This window comes from Hyla sarda, chromosome 2, assembly GCF_029499605.1.
Source record: "Hyla sarda isolate aHylSar1 chromosome 2, aHylSar1.hap1, whole genome shotgun sequence".
Classification (NCBI taxonomy): Eukaryota; Metazoa; Chordata; class Amphibia; order Anura; family Hylidae; genus Hyla; species Hyla sarda.
The window spans coordinates 352,129-369,061 of NC_079190.1; the positions used below are offsets into that span (position 1 = coordinate 352,129).

At 45.7% G+C, this 16,933-nt stretch overlaps 1 protein-coding gene across 1 annotated transcript; it reads right to left on the bottom strand.

Annotated features, from left to right (window-relative positions):
* Positions 1-4,746: 4,746 nt before the first annotated feature.
* On the bottom strand, positions 4,747-16,722 carry LOC130358130 (olfactory receptor 52P1-like). The gene is made up of 6 exons (XM_056560959.1): positions 16,631-16,722; positions 15,844-15,907; positions 14,370-15,370; positions 8,181-8,193; positions 4,861-4,934; positions 4,747-4,786 (listed from the first exon to the last, which is right to left on the bottom strand). The coding sequence occupies exons 1-6, from the start codon at positions 16,720-16,722 to the stop codon at positions 4,747-4,749; spliced, it is 1,284 nt and encodes a 427-aa protein (XP_056416934.1).
* Between the last annotated feature and the right edge of the window lie 211 nt (positions 16,723-16,933).

Sequence of the window (16,933 nt, forward strand, 5' to 3'; positions counted from 1 at the left end):
TGTATTGTGCTGTAGGTATTTGGTAATATAGGGCTTGCAGGCGCGGAACTTGGGCTTTGTGTGGCTGGAAAGTCTTATTGTTGTTTGGTTTGTATAGTTTGAACTATTTTTGTGTATATATATATATATTTGTGGTCGGTGCTCAAGTGTATAGCGAGCCTACCTAAACACCCCTATCAGACTAACACTCTAAATAAACATGCAAGGCCGCGGGTTCTTATGGAGAATACCCGCCCCTCCCCCAAATATAGGCTAACAGGATTCCACTTGTGGTCGGTGCTCAAGTGTATAGCGACTAACACTCTAAATAAACTAAAGGCAGTCTGTGTTGTGCCATGTACTGCCCCGTATGGGTACACCTGAAAAATTAGAGGGCAAAACTCCACAATCAGTTCAAAATGCTTTTATTAACACAAATCGTAATTACATTACATTACAAAGACTGGAACGCACGAGACATTTCGGACTTGGGATTGGGTATATAGGGCATGTAAGTACTAGATTTCCAGCACCCCAACTTACGTATCACGTGCGCCGGCACCTCTTGACGTGAAGCCGATGCAGATGCTCCGATTCGCAGATAGTGACCTGATATAACAGACGGATCACCACCTAATGCTTTCACAAGAATGCGAACGTGCTTGACAAAGAGTGCGGTGGTAAGAGCGGCCCCTTAAACAACAACATTGGCTGAACCCCGTTGGATTCTAATCGTGTGGACAATAAAGAATGCAAAACCCGTATTGGACACCACTTGTGAGATGTGGCAAAGTATCGGACAGAAACAACCTGACCTGGCAAAGACGTCTTACTATTGTACAATTTTAACACATTATGGTCCATGTCCCAACAAAGCTGACGCAGTTCCAACCATACGCTTTTCAACGATCTTGCCGGGTCTAAGAAAGCCGTAGTACCCTAGAAATAACGCAGCTTTCAAAGTCAGACTATGCTTGTAACCATACGGTGATTTGTCTAAGGCATCTGCTAAGCTGCCTGAACAAGTCAGCCGATATGGGCTGTCGGGTGGAGGGCTTCGCCACCTTGCTCTCCTGTACCCCCCCTTCAAAGCAGCTTTAATGGAATGTGACATAAATAATGATGCCTTGTCAGGATAGGAAATATGGTGCTGTACCCCTGATAGATAACATTTTATGGGGTTGTATGCTAAGTGTAGTGAAGAATGGCAAAACCCAATAAACGCCAGTAAAAATTAAAGGGGTACTCCACCTAGGGGATAAGATGTCTGATCGCGGGGGTCCAGCCGCTGGGGACCCCTGCAATATAGCATGCGTTACCCACCTGTTTTTGCTCCGGAAGCGCTGGAGGGTCTGGGTCCCCACCATCGGAACGGAAGCCCGTGACGTCACGACTCTGCCCCCATGTGACGTCACTCCCCGTCCCCTCAATGCAAGGCTATGGGAGGGGGTGTGACGGCCACTGGTATCACCTGGAAGAAAAGTCAAAAATGATGTCTGAATACCGCATCAGCTGCTGTGTTCCTGACTCCCTGAATGTGCGCACTGGTGAAGTGAAGATTATGACATAGGGATAGCCATACTAACTTCCTAGATATGGACATAATCACTGAGTATTTGGACCTACCTTTCAACAAAATGTCAACTGTGGCAGCATTATCTGACACGAACATCAGTGTCTTTCTATACCACAAATGATCCCACACCCTGGCTGCTGCAACAATCAACTCAAACAGAGCTGAATTGGAAGTAAACCCTGGCAACTGGGATACTTCTCTAGGCCATGTATCGGCCAACCATCTGTTCACCCAGATTGCGGCAAAACCTATGGAAGATGAGGCAACTGAAAAAATCAACAGAGACCGGTTGTCTACCCCTGGTATGAAAAAAGATATACGATTCCAACCAGATAGAAAAGAGTCCCACATGAGTATCCGCCTTAGCATGCCTAACACCACTACGTCACTTTGACTGGATACCAAAGACATCAGTTCTAGCAACCTGGAGATAAACGACCTGCCTTGGGGTATGATTCGCATGGCAAAGTTCAACATGCCAAGGACTGATTGCAACTCTACCCTGGTGATTCTGGGAGACAACAACACACTGTGAATGACGCTCTTGATGCAGGTCAATTTGTCTGAGCGGCATAGGCCATATTCAAATTCGCGATATTTCGCGAATATATGGATTAATATTCGTCATATATTCGCTAAATTCGCAAATGCCTAATATTCGCGTTTTATTTTTGCATATGCGAAAAACTAGCATAAACGGAAATTTGCATATGCGCAAATTTGCATATGCGCAAATTCGCATATGCGAAAATTTGTACGCCAGTCTCACACAGTAGTATTAGAGCCTTCTTTACACCACACAAGCTGGAAGCAGAGAGGGATGATCACTGTGATGTGTACTGTGAAAAATAAAATAAAATGAATATTCGTAATTACAAATATATAGTGCTATATTCGCGAATATTCGCAAATTCGCGAATATGCAATATTCACGAATAAAATTCGTATTGCAAATATTCGCGAGCAACACTAATCAAAAGATGCCAATAAAACCCCCAAATCTCTGGACGTGCATCGCCATTTTCAATTAACAGGAAATCGTCGAGATAATGTAAGACATGCGTGCAGTCGAACCTTTGCTCTAAGATCCAGTGTAAGGCTTGCGCAAATGGATCAAATAGCCAGGAACTGCTGCGAGACCTGAATGTCAACTTGACTGCAAAATAATAAAAGTTACACCTTTTTAACCCATGCCATTTCCATAAATCTGGACGAATGGGAAGAAGTTTAAAGGCGTCAGCCTTGGACAGCCAGGCCCCACCCCCCATGCTGAGGATTACTGCAATGTTTTAGTCTATTGATGCATATTTAAGGGAAAATTCTTATTCCGCTTGTATAAGTGAATTTAGGCTAGATGTGGAGGAAGAGTAAGGTATGGACAAATCATAAATTAATCGTTTTTGCTAAATTTGCTAACCCCCAATCCTACCGGAATCACCCTCCAAACATCGAAGGGGAAAGCGTCGAAGGGCCCGATGACAAAATCCTTATCAAAATCACTAGCAATCAGTACGTCTACTACAACAGGATCTTTCATAGCTGACCTTAAAGGCAAGCCCTCTTTGGGTGAGGTCTGAAGCATACCGCGCATACGTGGAGCAGCCTACACTGGTTGTAGTTACATACCGCAAAGTTAAAAATTATGACAGATCTGAGATTTACCTAAATACTTGATAGGCCTCCCAAGCTTGTCTGTTAGACCTGTCGCCTTTTGAGCTTTAGACTGAGCGGTGGAAGTGGACGGCCCCGGAGCTGCCTTGTCCGAGACACTATTAACTCTGCTGCACCATTCCGTGGTGTGAGCTATGGACTGGCAGTGGGCACACACCGGGGCTTTAAAGCCTGCAAAATGGTCGCAGAATATTTCAGTGTCAATCAATGTCCAATTCATTGAATAATTAAATTGCACCAGTGCTGCTGCAGCCTTTGCCGAAAAAGACTTGTGGTAGTCGTAAAACGAGTGGCCACCGTATTTAAGCGAAAGTTCCGTGACTTTATACAAATGCATATCTAACTCCTCACGTCTTTCCAGCTTCACTGAACAATTAATGTCCCTATAGATAGCAAAGGCCATGCTGGACTCCACGAGGGACAGTTTATGACTAGTTTTGGCATATCATACAAACAGATCCTGATCTAAAAGAAAGAGCTACAGAACCTCCAATAGAAAAAACCCAACAATTGGAGACAGGTTGAAAAGCATGCATAAAAAACATAATGATAGAAGCCATAATACCTGGTTAGACAGCTTTATTCCAGTAGGCAATAAACCTTGCGGCAACTGCAATTTTTGCAGATACAATGTTGCCAGTAAATATGTCCAGATTGGTGGATATTGCCACAAAGTGACACAACTCATAACCTGCCGTACCACTTACATTGTATATGTATTGCTCTGCCCGTGTGGCCGTTTCTATGTGGGCAAGACAATTAGACAGCTCCGCTTTCGCATCCGCGAACATCTACGTTCCATCCAAACGGGTAGCGGAGCTCCTAGATGGATTGCCCACATGAGAGAGGCGCACGGGTCAAGATGTGATGGCATTAGATTTGCGGGTCTTGAAAGGGTTAACCCCCCTGGATTATGGTGGAGATCGACATAATCTCCTCCTCCAGAGGGAGGCCCGCTGGATCATGAAGCTTGGAGCCTTAGGATCTATCGGTCTTAATGACCGGCATGACCTGAGCCCTTTTCTTTACGTCCCGCAATCCAGTCCTGATTTTACTGTTTTTTATTCTATTGTATATATGGTTGTCATGACTACTGCTTTTGTATAAATAGCTGTTGCGGTAGTGACGTGTATAGCGGCAAGAAGAAGTGCGCGGCTGCGCATGAAACGTCACGTCCGGCACGCCTACCGCCTCTCCTGCACCCCCTGACCTGTTGTTTGCACTGTACCTTTGGAGAAATAAAGAAGTTTTATGGTGAGTGCCGTCATCCTATTTCTATTTTGCACTATTGTTGTACCTTTTCACCATCTACGTACCTTGGCAGAGGTCGTCAGGCACCTGGATATATTCCGGTCGGTCCCGCATAATTGAGTCAGGTTTAAGCAGTGCCGGCTCACCTGTTCCTCTATCCGGAGACACTTACTAATAAACCTCTAACTGATTCACTTCATCCAAGAACCTACCCAAAAAAGCACGTGCCAGATTCCTGTAGGTAAGTATCGCAAGGAACTTGAGATGCTCTAAACAGCACTCTGAACTACTTGTAACTTAAATCCAGACCTGTAGGACAAATCCAAACCAAATAACTACCCATACCAAAGAGCTATCGACCCTCCTCCTGCCGGGACACACACCTGATCCCCGTAGAGTAGAATTCTACTGCAGCCGCATCGGGCTGGTGTGCGTCCCAATACTTCATAACGTAAACCTAAAACAGCCAAGTACATAGCATTAATCATAATAAGTCACCTGATTATGATACCCGATGCTTGACGACCTGGGATGAGTACCCAATGACGTGATGGGTAACCCAAACAAACATTTTTATTTTATTTTTTATGTTCAATAGAACAAACTATTACCTGTCGTAGTATTAGTCCTTATGTCGTTACCGAAAGACGAACCAGAACCGGAAACCGATCTCTGTGAATACTGCGGAAGTATCTGAGACTAAACCTAGGACTAGGCTCGTGACACCTACCTGAGTGCTATGAAGAAGGGAGCTCACACACACTATGATACTGCATAACTTCTTCTTCTTTATAAATGTTCTTCAGAAATTCAAAAATACAGCAGAACGATATAATCACCCAGTGTGGAACAGAAAAGAAACGTCCGCAGGTAGTTACTAGGAGAGTTCACGGGCTTTCGAAAATTCCATTTGTAGCTCCGCCGCTTCTTTCGCCGTCTCCATTCACCAGAAGGACAGGTGAGAACGTTTGCTACGTTTCAGAGGCCACGCCTCCTTTCTCAAGCACGGTGCACATTCCCAGCACCAACGTACATAGTCAAAAAATCTCAGTTTTTTCAGGATAAACAACAGGTTGCCAAGGACAACGTTGCTCCCCGGCCTCCGAAATTAAAGAAAAAAGAGTACGTTTGATCCCAGTGTAAACTGTCCGTTATTGGACACATTACAGCAGGTAGTAATGAAAGAAGTCTCTGAAAAATGGGGAATGGTTAAGGATAAAAGGAAACCAAATTTTAAGAAAGAAGAGAAACTTGCACTAAAAGAGCTTAAAAATGATGAAAGAATAATAATAAAAAAGGCGGATAAAGGGGTGCAACAGTTGTCCTTGATAAAACAATGTATATGGAGGAAGCATGTAGTCAGTTACCGTATATACTCCAGTATGAGCCCAGTTTTTCAGCACGATTTTTCGCGTTGAATACGCCCCCCTCGGTTTATACTCGAGTGTACTCTCCGCCTGCCAATCCCTTCATCAGTGGTCTTCAACCTGCGAACCTCCAGATGTTGCAAAACTACAACTCCCAGCATGCCCGGACAGCCATCGGCTGTCCGGGCATGCTGGTAGTTGTAGTTTTGAAACTTCTGGAGGTCCGCAGGTTGAAGACCACTGCGGCCTTCATCATCATCCAGACCCTCCCCCCCTTTAGTTTTCTACTCACCTCCCCTCGGTGGGAAGGAAGGGTGAGCTGGTCCGGACCATCTATGCTGCAGGGGGGGAGGGTTAGTCGTTCCGGGCTGTCCATTTTCACCGGGGGGGCCTCTTCTCCACTCGCTCCAGGCCCGGGTCCAGGACTAGTGACGTTGCCTTGACGCCAACGCACAGGGACGTCCGTGCGCAGCAGACGTCCCTGCGCATGAACATCCCTGTGCGTCATCGTCAAGGCAACGTCACTAGTCCGGGGCCGGCCCGGGATGGAGAAGAGGGCCCCCCCGGTGAATGCTGGGAGTTGTAGTTTTGCAACATCTGGAGGTCCGCAGGTTGAAGACCACTGATGAAGGGATTGACAGGTGGTGATGAAGAAGGGGGGGGGATGATTACAGGGTTCTGGATGATGACGGGGGGGATGATGACAGGGGTGATAATGACAGGGGGGATGATGACGGGGTCTGGATAATGACGGGGGGGATAATGACGGGGGGGATGATGATGGGGGTCTGGATGATGATGGGAGTCTGGATGATGACGGGGGTCTGGATGATGACGGGGGTCTGGATGATGACGGGGGTCTGGATGATGACGGGGGTCTGGATGATGATGGGGGTCTGGATGATGATGGGGGTCTGGATGATGACGGGGGTCTGGATGATGACGGGGGTCTGGATGATGACGGGGGGTCTGGATGATGATGGGGGTCTGGATGATGACAGGGGTCTGGATGATGATGGGGGTCTGGATGATGACGGGGATCTGGATGATGACGGGGATCTGGATGATGATGGGGGTCTGGATGATGACAGGGGTCTGGATGATGATGGGGGTCTGGATGATGACGGGGGTCTGGATGATGACATGGGGGAGATGATGTATTTCCCACCCTAGGCTTATAGTCGAGTCAATAACTTTTCCTGGCTTTTTGGGGTGAAATTAGGGGCCTCGGCTTATATTCGGGTCGGCTTATACTCGAGTATATACGGTAAATGATAAGCAGATTCATTGAGTGAGATTCGAATTGAAATTGTGTCCTTATTAGAAGAATCCTGAAATGATGATATTATTGATAACATTGAAAAAACGTCACTATTGAATACCTCTCCCCGCACTCCAGTTCTCTACTTGTTGGCAAAGGTACACACAAATTTGGAGAGACCCCCGGGACGCCCTATTGTCTCGGGGGTCGACTCCATTTTGTGCCCTTTGGCAATTTATGTAGATAGTTATCTTCCAAAAATTGTTACTACATTACCAAAAAGTCTGCGTGACACCAATCAATTTCTAGACCGCGTAGCAGGTGCGGACAATGTCCAAGACATTCTGCTACACACTTTAGATATAAAGAGTCTTTAGACTAACATCCCTACCTAGGAAGGTATACTTGCTATTAAAGGGGTACTCCGCCCCTAGACATCTTATCCCCTATCCAAAGGATAGGGGATAAGATGTCAGATCGCGGGGGTCCCATTGCTGGGGACCTCCGGGATCTCGGCTGCAGCACCCACCTATTGCGGCTTCCGGAAACGCTGGAGGCTTCGGCTCTCGACCACGGTGACGTGAGATTGTGACGTCACGACTCCTCCCCCGTGTGATGTCACGCCCCGCCCCCATAACAGCGGTCGCGCCCCCTTCCCATAGACTTTCGTTGAGGGGGTGGGCGAGACGTCACAAAGGGGCCGGGCGTGACGTGACACCCGGCGGCCGCGAACTCGGGAGCCCGCACACAGCGTTCGGAGTAATGAACTTCCGGACGCTGTGAGCGGAGCTCCGAACTGCAGGGCAGCGCACAACCCCTTTAAGCCAAGACATAGCGTGTAATTAACACGTGGACGCCTATTTATGGAAAACCTACCTGCAGCTCTAATGACATAAACTCCTGGCTATGTCACTACTGACCCCAGATGCTACATAAGACAAGAAATACTGCGTGGCCCTTACAAAACCGTATGTGCTCCTGAAGCTCAGGGGTGAATTGTGTGATGCGTATCGACTGTATGAAGCCTGCCAGCTCCTGACACATTTAAAGGGGTACTCCGGCGCTTAGACATCTTATCCCCTATAAGATGCCTGATCGCGGGGGTCCCACCCCCTCAATGCAAGCCTATGGGAGGGGGCGTGACAGTTGTCACGCCCCCTCCCATAGGCTTGCATTGAGGGAGCGGAGCGTGACGTCACACGGGGTAGAGCCTTGACGTCACAACGCTCCGGCCCCGTGATCGACAGTAATGCGAACACGCTCCAGGGACTGATTTCAAACGGGGTGCTGCGTACAAGATCACGAGGTCCCCAGCGGCGGGACCCCCGCGATCAGGCATCTTATCCCCTATCTTTTGGATAGGGGAAAAGATGTCTAAGCACCGGAGTACCCCTTTAATCTGTCACCACAATCGCAGGTGACAAGGGGACTATGAAAACTGTGCCCCCACTACCATGATACCCCTAGGGGCCAACCCTGGGGCAGAAATCCCACGGTGACAGCGCCAGTGTGCACCCTGAATCCACACTGTTGCCGCCTAGGATGCCGCCTGCTAGCCCCCCAAAATCATTGCGCCAGTGGGGATAGCGTGCCCGAGCCCCCAAAGCTGCTACCAACATGCTCCCGCAGCCCGAGGCTTCCACCACAGCCATAGATGCCCGAGGGGACAGAGAGAGCCCGTGCTCAATCCCCATATGCCACCAGGGGCCGGTACTAGGGTGGAAATCCCGAGGCGACAGCACGCCTGAATATGTGCTGTATCTGTACCGCTGCTGCCCGGGAGGCCCCCAGCCCCCCCCCCCCCCGAAAGCCCCCGAGTGCCAACAAAAGACCGTGCCGGCAATGGTTAACCACATGCCCGCACTACACACACCAATTGCCGCCGGGACCTGCTCCCACTTCCAGTCGGACACCACCGCGTGATTTGCGCCGGCAAGGGAGGTTGTCCCCCTGGCTTCCCGCCTACCTACTCACCTAACGACAGGGCGACGTATCATCGTGCTGCGGCGGGAGCCGGGAGCCGCGAGCTCGTATACTCACATTACAGAAGGACGCCGCTTCCTGTCAGCTGACTGTCTGACGTCACGTGAAGAACCCGCGGCATGCTGAACATGCAAGGCCACGGGTTCTTATGGAGAATACTTGCCCCTCCCACAAACACAGGCTAAAAGGATTAGCCTTCACACACACACACATACACACACATATATATATATTTAGTGTTTATATATTTAACCCCTTAAGGACCAGGCCATTTTACACCTTAGGACCCGGCCATTTTTTGCACATCTGACCACTGTCACTTTAAACATTAATAACTCTGATGCTTTTAGTTATCATTCTGATTCCGAGATTGTTTTTTCGTGACATATTCTACTTTAACTTAGTGGTAAAATTTTGTGGTAACTTGCATCCTTTCTTGGTGAAAAATCCGTAAAAAATAGAAAATTGAGCATTTTTCTAACTTTGAAGCTCTCTGCTTGTAAGGAAAATGGATATTACGAATACATTTTTTTTTATTCACATATACAATATGTCTACTTTATGTTTGTATCATAAAATTGATGAGTTTTTACTTTTGGAAGACACCATAGGGCTTCAAAGTTCAGCAGCAATTTTCCAATTTTTAACAAAATTTTCAAACTCACTATTTTTCAGGGACCAGTTCAGGTTTAAAGTGGATTTGAAGGGTCTTCATATTAGAAATACCCCACAAATGACCACATTATAAAAACTGCACCCCCCAAAGTATTCAAAATGACATTCAGTCAGCGTTTTAACCCTTTAGGTGTTTCACAGGAATAGCAGCAAAGTGAAGGAGAAAATTCACAATCTTCATTTTTTACACTTTAATGTTCTTATAGACCCAATTTTTTTATTTTTACAAGGGGTAAAAGGAGAAAATTTATACTTATGTTTGTAGCCCAATTTCTCTCGAGTAAGCACATACCTCATATGTCTGTGTAAAGTGTTCGGCGGGCGCAGTAGAGGGCTCAGAAGCGAAGGAGCGACAAGGGGATTTTGGAGAGTACATTTTTCTGAAATGGTTTTTGGGGGGCATGTTGCATTTAGGAAGCCCCTATAGTGCCAGAACAGCAAAAAAAAAAAAAAAAAACATACATGGCATACCATTTTGGAAACTAGACCCCTTGAGGAACATAACAAGGAATTAAGTGAGCCTTAATACCCCACAGGTGTTTTGCGACTTTTGCATATGTAAAAAAAAAAAGAAAATTTTAACTAAAATGTGTGTTTCCCCCAAAATTTCACATTTTTGCAAGGGTTAACAGCAGAAAATACCCCCCAAAATTTTTAACCCCATCTCTTCTGAGTATGGAGGTACCCCATAAGTTGACCTGAAGTGCACTACAGGTGAACTACAATGCTCAGAAGAGAAGGAGTCATATTTGGTTTTTTGAGAGCAAATTTTGGTCGGGGGGCATGTCGCATTTAGGAAGCCCTTATGGTGCCAGAACAGCAAAAAAAAAAACACATGGCATACCATTTTGGAAACTAGACCCCTTGAGGAACGTAACAAGCAATAAAGTGAGTCTTAATACCCCACAGGGGTTTCACAACTTTTGCATATGTAAAAAAAAAATTTTTTTTCACTAAAATGTGTGTTTCCCCCCAAATTTCACATTTTGTGATTACCCCATGTGTTAACGTCAAGTGTTCTGCTGCCGCACTACAATGCTCAGAAGAGGAGGAGCGCCATTGAGCTTTTGAAGAGTGAATTTGTTTGGAATGGTAGTCAGGGGCCATGTGCGTTTACAAAGCCCCCCCGTGGTGCCAGAACAGTGGACCCCCCACATGTAACCCCATTTTGGAAACTACACCCCTCACAGAATTTAATAAGGGGTGCAGTGAGTATTTACACCCCACTGGCATTTGACAGATCTTTGGAACAGTGGGCTGTGCAAATGAAAAATTACATTTCTCATTTTTACGAATCACTGTTCCAAAAATCTGTCAGACACCTGTGGGGCGTAAATGCTCACTGTACCCCTTATTACATTATGTGAGGGGTGTAGTTTCCAAAAGGGGTCACATGTTGGGGGATTCATTTTTCCGGCACTATGGGGGCTTTGTAAATACACGTGGCCTTCAATTCCAGACACATTTTCTCTTCAAAATCCCAATGGCGCTCCTTCTCTTCTGATCATTGTAGTGCGCCCGCCGAGCACTTTACATCCACATTTGGGGTATTTTCTTACTCAGAAGAAATGGGGTTACAAATTTTGGGGGGCTTTTTTCTTATTTTCCCTTGTGAAAATGAAAAATTTAGGGTAACACCTTTTTTTTATTTTCCCATCCAACTTTAACGAAAATTTGTCAAACACCTGTGGGGTGTTCAGGCGCACTATACCCCTTCTTACATTCCGTGAGGAGTGTAGTTTCCAAAATGGGGTCACATGTCAGTATTTATTTTTTTGCGTTTATGTCAGAACCGCTGTAAAATCGTCCACCCCTGTGCAAATCACCAATTTAGGCCTCAAATGTACATGGTGCACTCTCACTTCTGAGCCTTGTTGTGCACCCGCAGAGCATTTTGCGCCCACATATGGGGTATTTCCGTACTCAGGAGAAATTGCGTTACAAGTTTTGGGGGTCTTTTTTTCCTTTTACCTCTTGTGAAAATAAAAAGTAAAGGGCAACACCAGCATGTTAGTGTAAAAAAATTTTTTTTTTTACACTAATAGGCTGGTGTAGACCCCAACTTTTCCTTTTCATAAGGGGTAAAAGGAGAAAAAGCCCCCAAAATTAGTAGTGTAATTTCTCCTCAGTACGGAAATACCCCATATGTGGCCCTAAACTGTTTCCTTGAAATACGACAGGGCTCGGAAGTGAGAGAGCGCCATGCGCATTTGAGGACTAAATTAGGGATTGCATAGGGGTGGACATAGGGGTATTCTACGCCAGTGATTCCCAAACAGGCTGCCTCCAGCTGTTGCTAAACTCCCAGCATGCCTGGACAGTCAGTGGCTGTCCAGAAATGCTGGGAGTTGTTGTTTTGCAACAGCTGGAGGCTCCGTTTTGGAAACACTGCCATACAATACGTTTTTCATTTTTATTGGAGGGGGGGGGGGGACAGTGTAAGGGGTTGTTTATGTAGTGTTTTACTCTTTATAATGTGTTAGTGTAGTGTAGTGTTTTTAGGGCACATTCACACTGGCGGAGTTTTACAGTGAGCTTCCCGCTAGGAGTTTGCGCTACAGCGAAAAATTTGCCACAGCTCATACTTGAAGCAGGAAACTTACTGTAAACCTGCCCGTGTGAATGTACCCTGTACGTTCACATGGGGGGGGGCAAACCTCCAGCTGTTTCAAAGCTACAACTCCCAGCATGTACTGACAGACCATGCAGGCTGGGAGTTGTACTTTTGCAACAGCTGGAGGCACACTGGTTGGAAAACCTTCAGTTAGGTTCTGCTATCTAACTCAATATTTTCCAACCAGTGTGCCTCCAGCTGTTGCAAAACCACAACTCCCAGCATGTACTGATCACCGAAGGGCATGCTGGGAGATGTAGCTATGCAACAGCTGGAGGGATCATGTACTGGGGGAATGGGATGCGGGACCAGCTCAGGGCCCCAAAAAAAATATATATATTCGTATTTTCCATTTGTGGTGTTTGTGATAAATTAATTATTTATTTATTTATTTTGGGTGAGAGAAATACAACCGGGCCAAATGTTTTTAGTTTAATTATTAGTATTAAGGTTATAATTATTATGATTATTATTATTATGAAGTTGTGTTTGGTAGTTTACATTTGTGGGGTTGACTCAGGATCAGTACATGGTAGGCTTTGGCTGTCCAGGCATGCTGGGAGTTGTAGTTTTGCAACACCTGGAGCTCTCATGTTTATACTGTACATTAGTGTCTTTCAACCAGGGGGCCTCTAGCATGTTGGGAGTTGTAGTTTTGCAACAGCTGGAGGCTCCCTGGTTAGGAAACACTGCTGTATACAGTGACTTCTCACACACAGATTGCAGGAAGAACTCACCACACTACTGGCTGCTCTGGGAACTTCAGCACCGCCCCCTAAGTCACATGATTGTGACATCACCACAGGTCCTCGAAGCAATCACCCTCTGCAGCATTCAGAAGGTACAGAGCAGGTCCTGATCGGGCAGTCACTGCCATTATGTTCTGTGTGGAGATCCCTGTTTTTTAGTGACTGCCGAACAGGACCTGCATGATGCAGAAGGAGCGGCGCCCCCTTTCTTTCCTAGCTGCACGGGGCCTGGAGCTGGAGTTTCAAAAGCTCCAATGATAATCCGACCCTGACTATTAGCATTGGTGGTGGTAGTATAGGCACTGGAAGTGGTGATAGTGGCACGGGAGGAACTGTGGGGGTGGTACTGAAGGCCCATCCGGCATTTCTGAATTTGAGCCAGTATTCAGAGCTTTCCTCATCCTATTTTTTGTCTATACCTTGAGGTCCGATCCATATTTCTCTATCGCATTTATTGGAACTACGAGCATTGTGCAACTCAGTAACTCGATATAAACACAGTTCAAATTTACTAGCGTATAGCCACCCAAATTCCACTTTTTCCTCATCCTCTTCTAAAGTTACTTTGTGGCCCAGTTTATTAGTTATTTATTATTTTTTAGGCATGGATGAAGAACATCTGGACCAGACAACCCTCAAGTCTCTTTCTTTCATCTGTCTCCCCATCATCTCGGTCTTACTCTCACTGACTCCCATTGGGGCACCTTCATTTCTCCTACGAGACTGCACCCCAGGAAGATAATGAGGATAGAGTTGCCCTTCTGCTCCACAGGAGGTTTCTGTCCTCCCTTAGCTCACCGTTGATGAGTTGTATGAGAACCTTCAGTGTATGGACTGGGATGAGGAGGATCAAGGAAGGTAACCAGCTTTCTACCTACTATATCCTCTGAAGACAAGATGGTGCCTTGTCTGCCTGTGCCTTGTCTACTGTGAGGACTTATGGTGCGTATTAATACATATAATTCATGGCAAATACTATTTTTCGTATAACAGTCTCCACATTTTTAGAAAGTTTAGAATTTCAGCACATTCTTCCCAAGTCTCTTTACATTAATATAATATATTATTGGATTTGACACGGGAGGAAAATATCAGATAGAGACTTGACAGAACGATTCAGGTGGATGGAGCTGTTCCCCAAACTATAGGCCATGATGGACCTACAGTATTGTCTTATGTTCTGTATCTTCTATGGCTCATAGTAAACTCCTATTATATGTTCAAAGACTTTCGGCAAGAAAATAATTTTAGCACATTCTTCTGAATCTCTTTTGTATTGATTCCGTATATTATTGGATTAAACATTTGAGGAAAAACCAGGTAAATATTGGACAGAATGATCTGAGTAGACACCACCATATGTCCCCCAAACCTATGAGACAGAAATGAGAAGAGCTCTGAGATGTAAGCCACAAGAATGACGCAGATGTGAGTGACACAAGTGTTTCCAACTTTACTCCGAGCCTCGCTAGATGAAATCCTCAGGACGGCCTTCACTATCAAGGTGTAAGACGCTGCGATACACACGATATCTACTGCCGCCACCGAGAGAGCGACAAATAGCCCATAGTAACTATTAATCCTAAAGTCACCACAGGAGATCTTGACTACTGCCATGTGTTCACAATAGGTCTGTTTTATAATATGGTTCTGACAAAATGGCAGCCTCTTGAGCAGTAACAGTTCCGGTAACATCAAGAGAATTCCTCTCATGGCCCCCAATATGCCAATCTTTGTGATGACAGAGGTGGTGAGAATGGTAACGTACCTCAACGGGTGACACACCGCCACATAGCGGTCAAAGGCCATGGCCAAGAGCACAGATGAGTTCATAATGGAGAAGGCATGGATGAAGAACATCTGGACCAGACAACCCTCAAAGCTGATCTCTCGATGGTTGAACCAGAAGATAAGAAGCATTTTGGGGACAGTGGAATTAGACTGGACGAGGTCTGTGACTAATAACATTGAGAGGAAGAGATACATGGGTTGGTCGAGACTTGGCTCGGTTTTTATGACGAACAGAACGCAAAAATTAGACAACAAAGCAACTAAGTACATGAAAGAGACGGGCAAAGAAATCCAAACATGGAGATGTTCTAATCCGGGGAGTCCACTCAGGAGGAAATAAGAAGGGAGGGTGAGATTCATGGTGGTGATGGTAATAACCGCGGTCTGGTCACATCTGACAACATCTGAAATCTTCACACGAGGCCCCTGGTGTCTATAATTCTTTATGTTGTTCTACAAAAAAAGCCTCAACATTAATTTACTTCAGTAAAGAAAAAATCATCAAAAGACGATCTCTCCATATGTCCAGTTCAGTGATCACCTCCGGTGATGTCCCCCCCAGGACCTCTCTACTGCTCTGGCTCCTGAATCTTCTTATAGAAATGATCAGTGGCTTCTGTATTACTGAGAAATCTGCGGTTATTATAGAGTCGTGATGTCATCTCCAGGGACCTTCAGGCCTCAAGAGGAAAATCTCAACATCATTAATTAATTCCATTGGTAGCTTCAGAGTCTCTGCGGCTTCTTGCGTCTTTCTTGGAAAAAGAAGATTCTTCATTTTTTCCATGTGTTTATTAAAAGAATTAAGTATGTGAGTGCAGGGTGGGAGGTTTTCTAGCTCTGTAGTTCTCAAGTCCAAATTCTATAACACGTCACTCAAAAATCCAGGAAGTCCTTACTGACTTGGCAGACAGGCTGGCACTGACCTGACCATTGGCCCAAATTAAATTAGTGAAAGGTCCTTGTGCAACTTCTCCTTTCTTGAAATACCTTTTGGAGGTTAAAACAATGTAGAAAACATATTCCTGCAGTTAGGACTGGAGCTATATTACGTGGGGCTCTGGCAAAAACAAGCTTAGACTCCTGACTATCTAGTTTAGGTCCATGTCTTATTGTTTTTTCCACAACTGCTGAGATTCCTGCCACGACTAATCATGATAAAATAACGTCACAGTAGCTCCTCATGTAAATATTTCCAAAAACTAGACGTCTTCAGACTACATTACTGACCCCCAAGTACATGTAAACATCAGATACCAAAGCACTGGGATCCTCAAAAGATAAAGATCAAAAAGAGAAGGACTGACCTGTATCTATCCGGGGACCACAGTGAGATCTATGACCTACAAACTGAGAAAACTTAGTAGTGACTTTCACAAAAGGCAGCATTTTGTTTCAGCTGTAATAGATAAATTAACATCAACATAGAGATTCCACAGCCTATAATCCATCAATCGGTCTTAGGTTCCCTCTTTCATTACAGGAGCCCCTCCTGGGCCTGAGAAGGTGCTTATCTATTCTCACCTTCTGGTGAACACTTCCTTCTACCAGACCCTGACCTTGAGGTTACTGCCAAATCAGTGCCCTGTAGGCACCAATAGGCCTCACTAAGATCCCATCCAGTCCTTCTTCCACAACAGATTAGAGATTCTCAGGAACTCCACTTTACAATCCCTCTAACTATCTACAGAATCAAGACCGGACAATCCCAACCAGGCCAACGTTCCATGTCCTGTAATCAAGGTCACTACTTCTATCCGGATTTCAGGGAATCCAATACCCACTGTAGCTGTCCACCAGCCCATTAGGTCTAGATATTCCCACTTTACGTCCACAATGGACCACACAACCACCTCCAGAATATTGGGCAGACCAGATGGGCCAAATGGTTGTTATCTGCCGACACAGGTTTCTATATGTTTGTCTTGGCCCCTGGGCACTTCACCACTCACCCCCTAAAAGTTACTTATACCTGGCTGAATTTACCCAAACTATTTCAATGTTAGCTACGAAGCG

Excerpts from the sequence above, each read along its gene's own strand:
- LOC130358130 (XM_056560959.1), bottom strand. The coding sequence starts at position 16,722 with ATGGGCTGGTGGACAGCTACAGTGGGTATTGGATTCCCTGAAATCCGG. Across the intron at positions 15,908-16,630 it reads GGACATGGAACGTTGGCCTG|GTATTTCAAGAAAGGAGAAG; the intron begins GTTGGGATTGTC and ends AACCTCCAAAAG. Across the intron at positions 15,371-15,843 it reads TAATTTGGGCCAATGGTCAG|AACAACATAAAGAATTATAG; the intron begins GTCAGTGCCAGC and ends CTTTTTTTGTAG.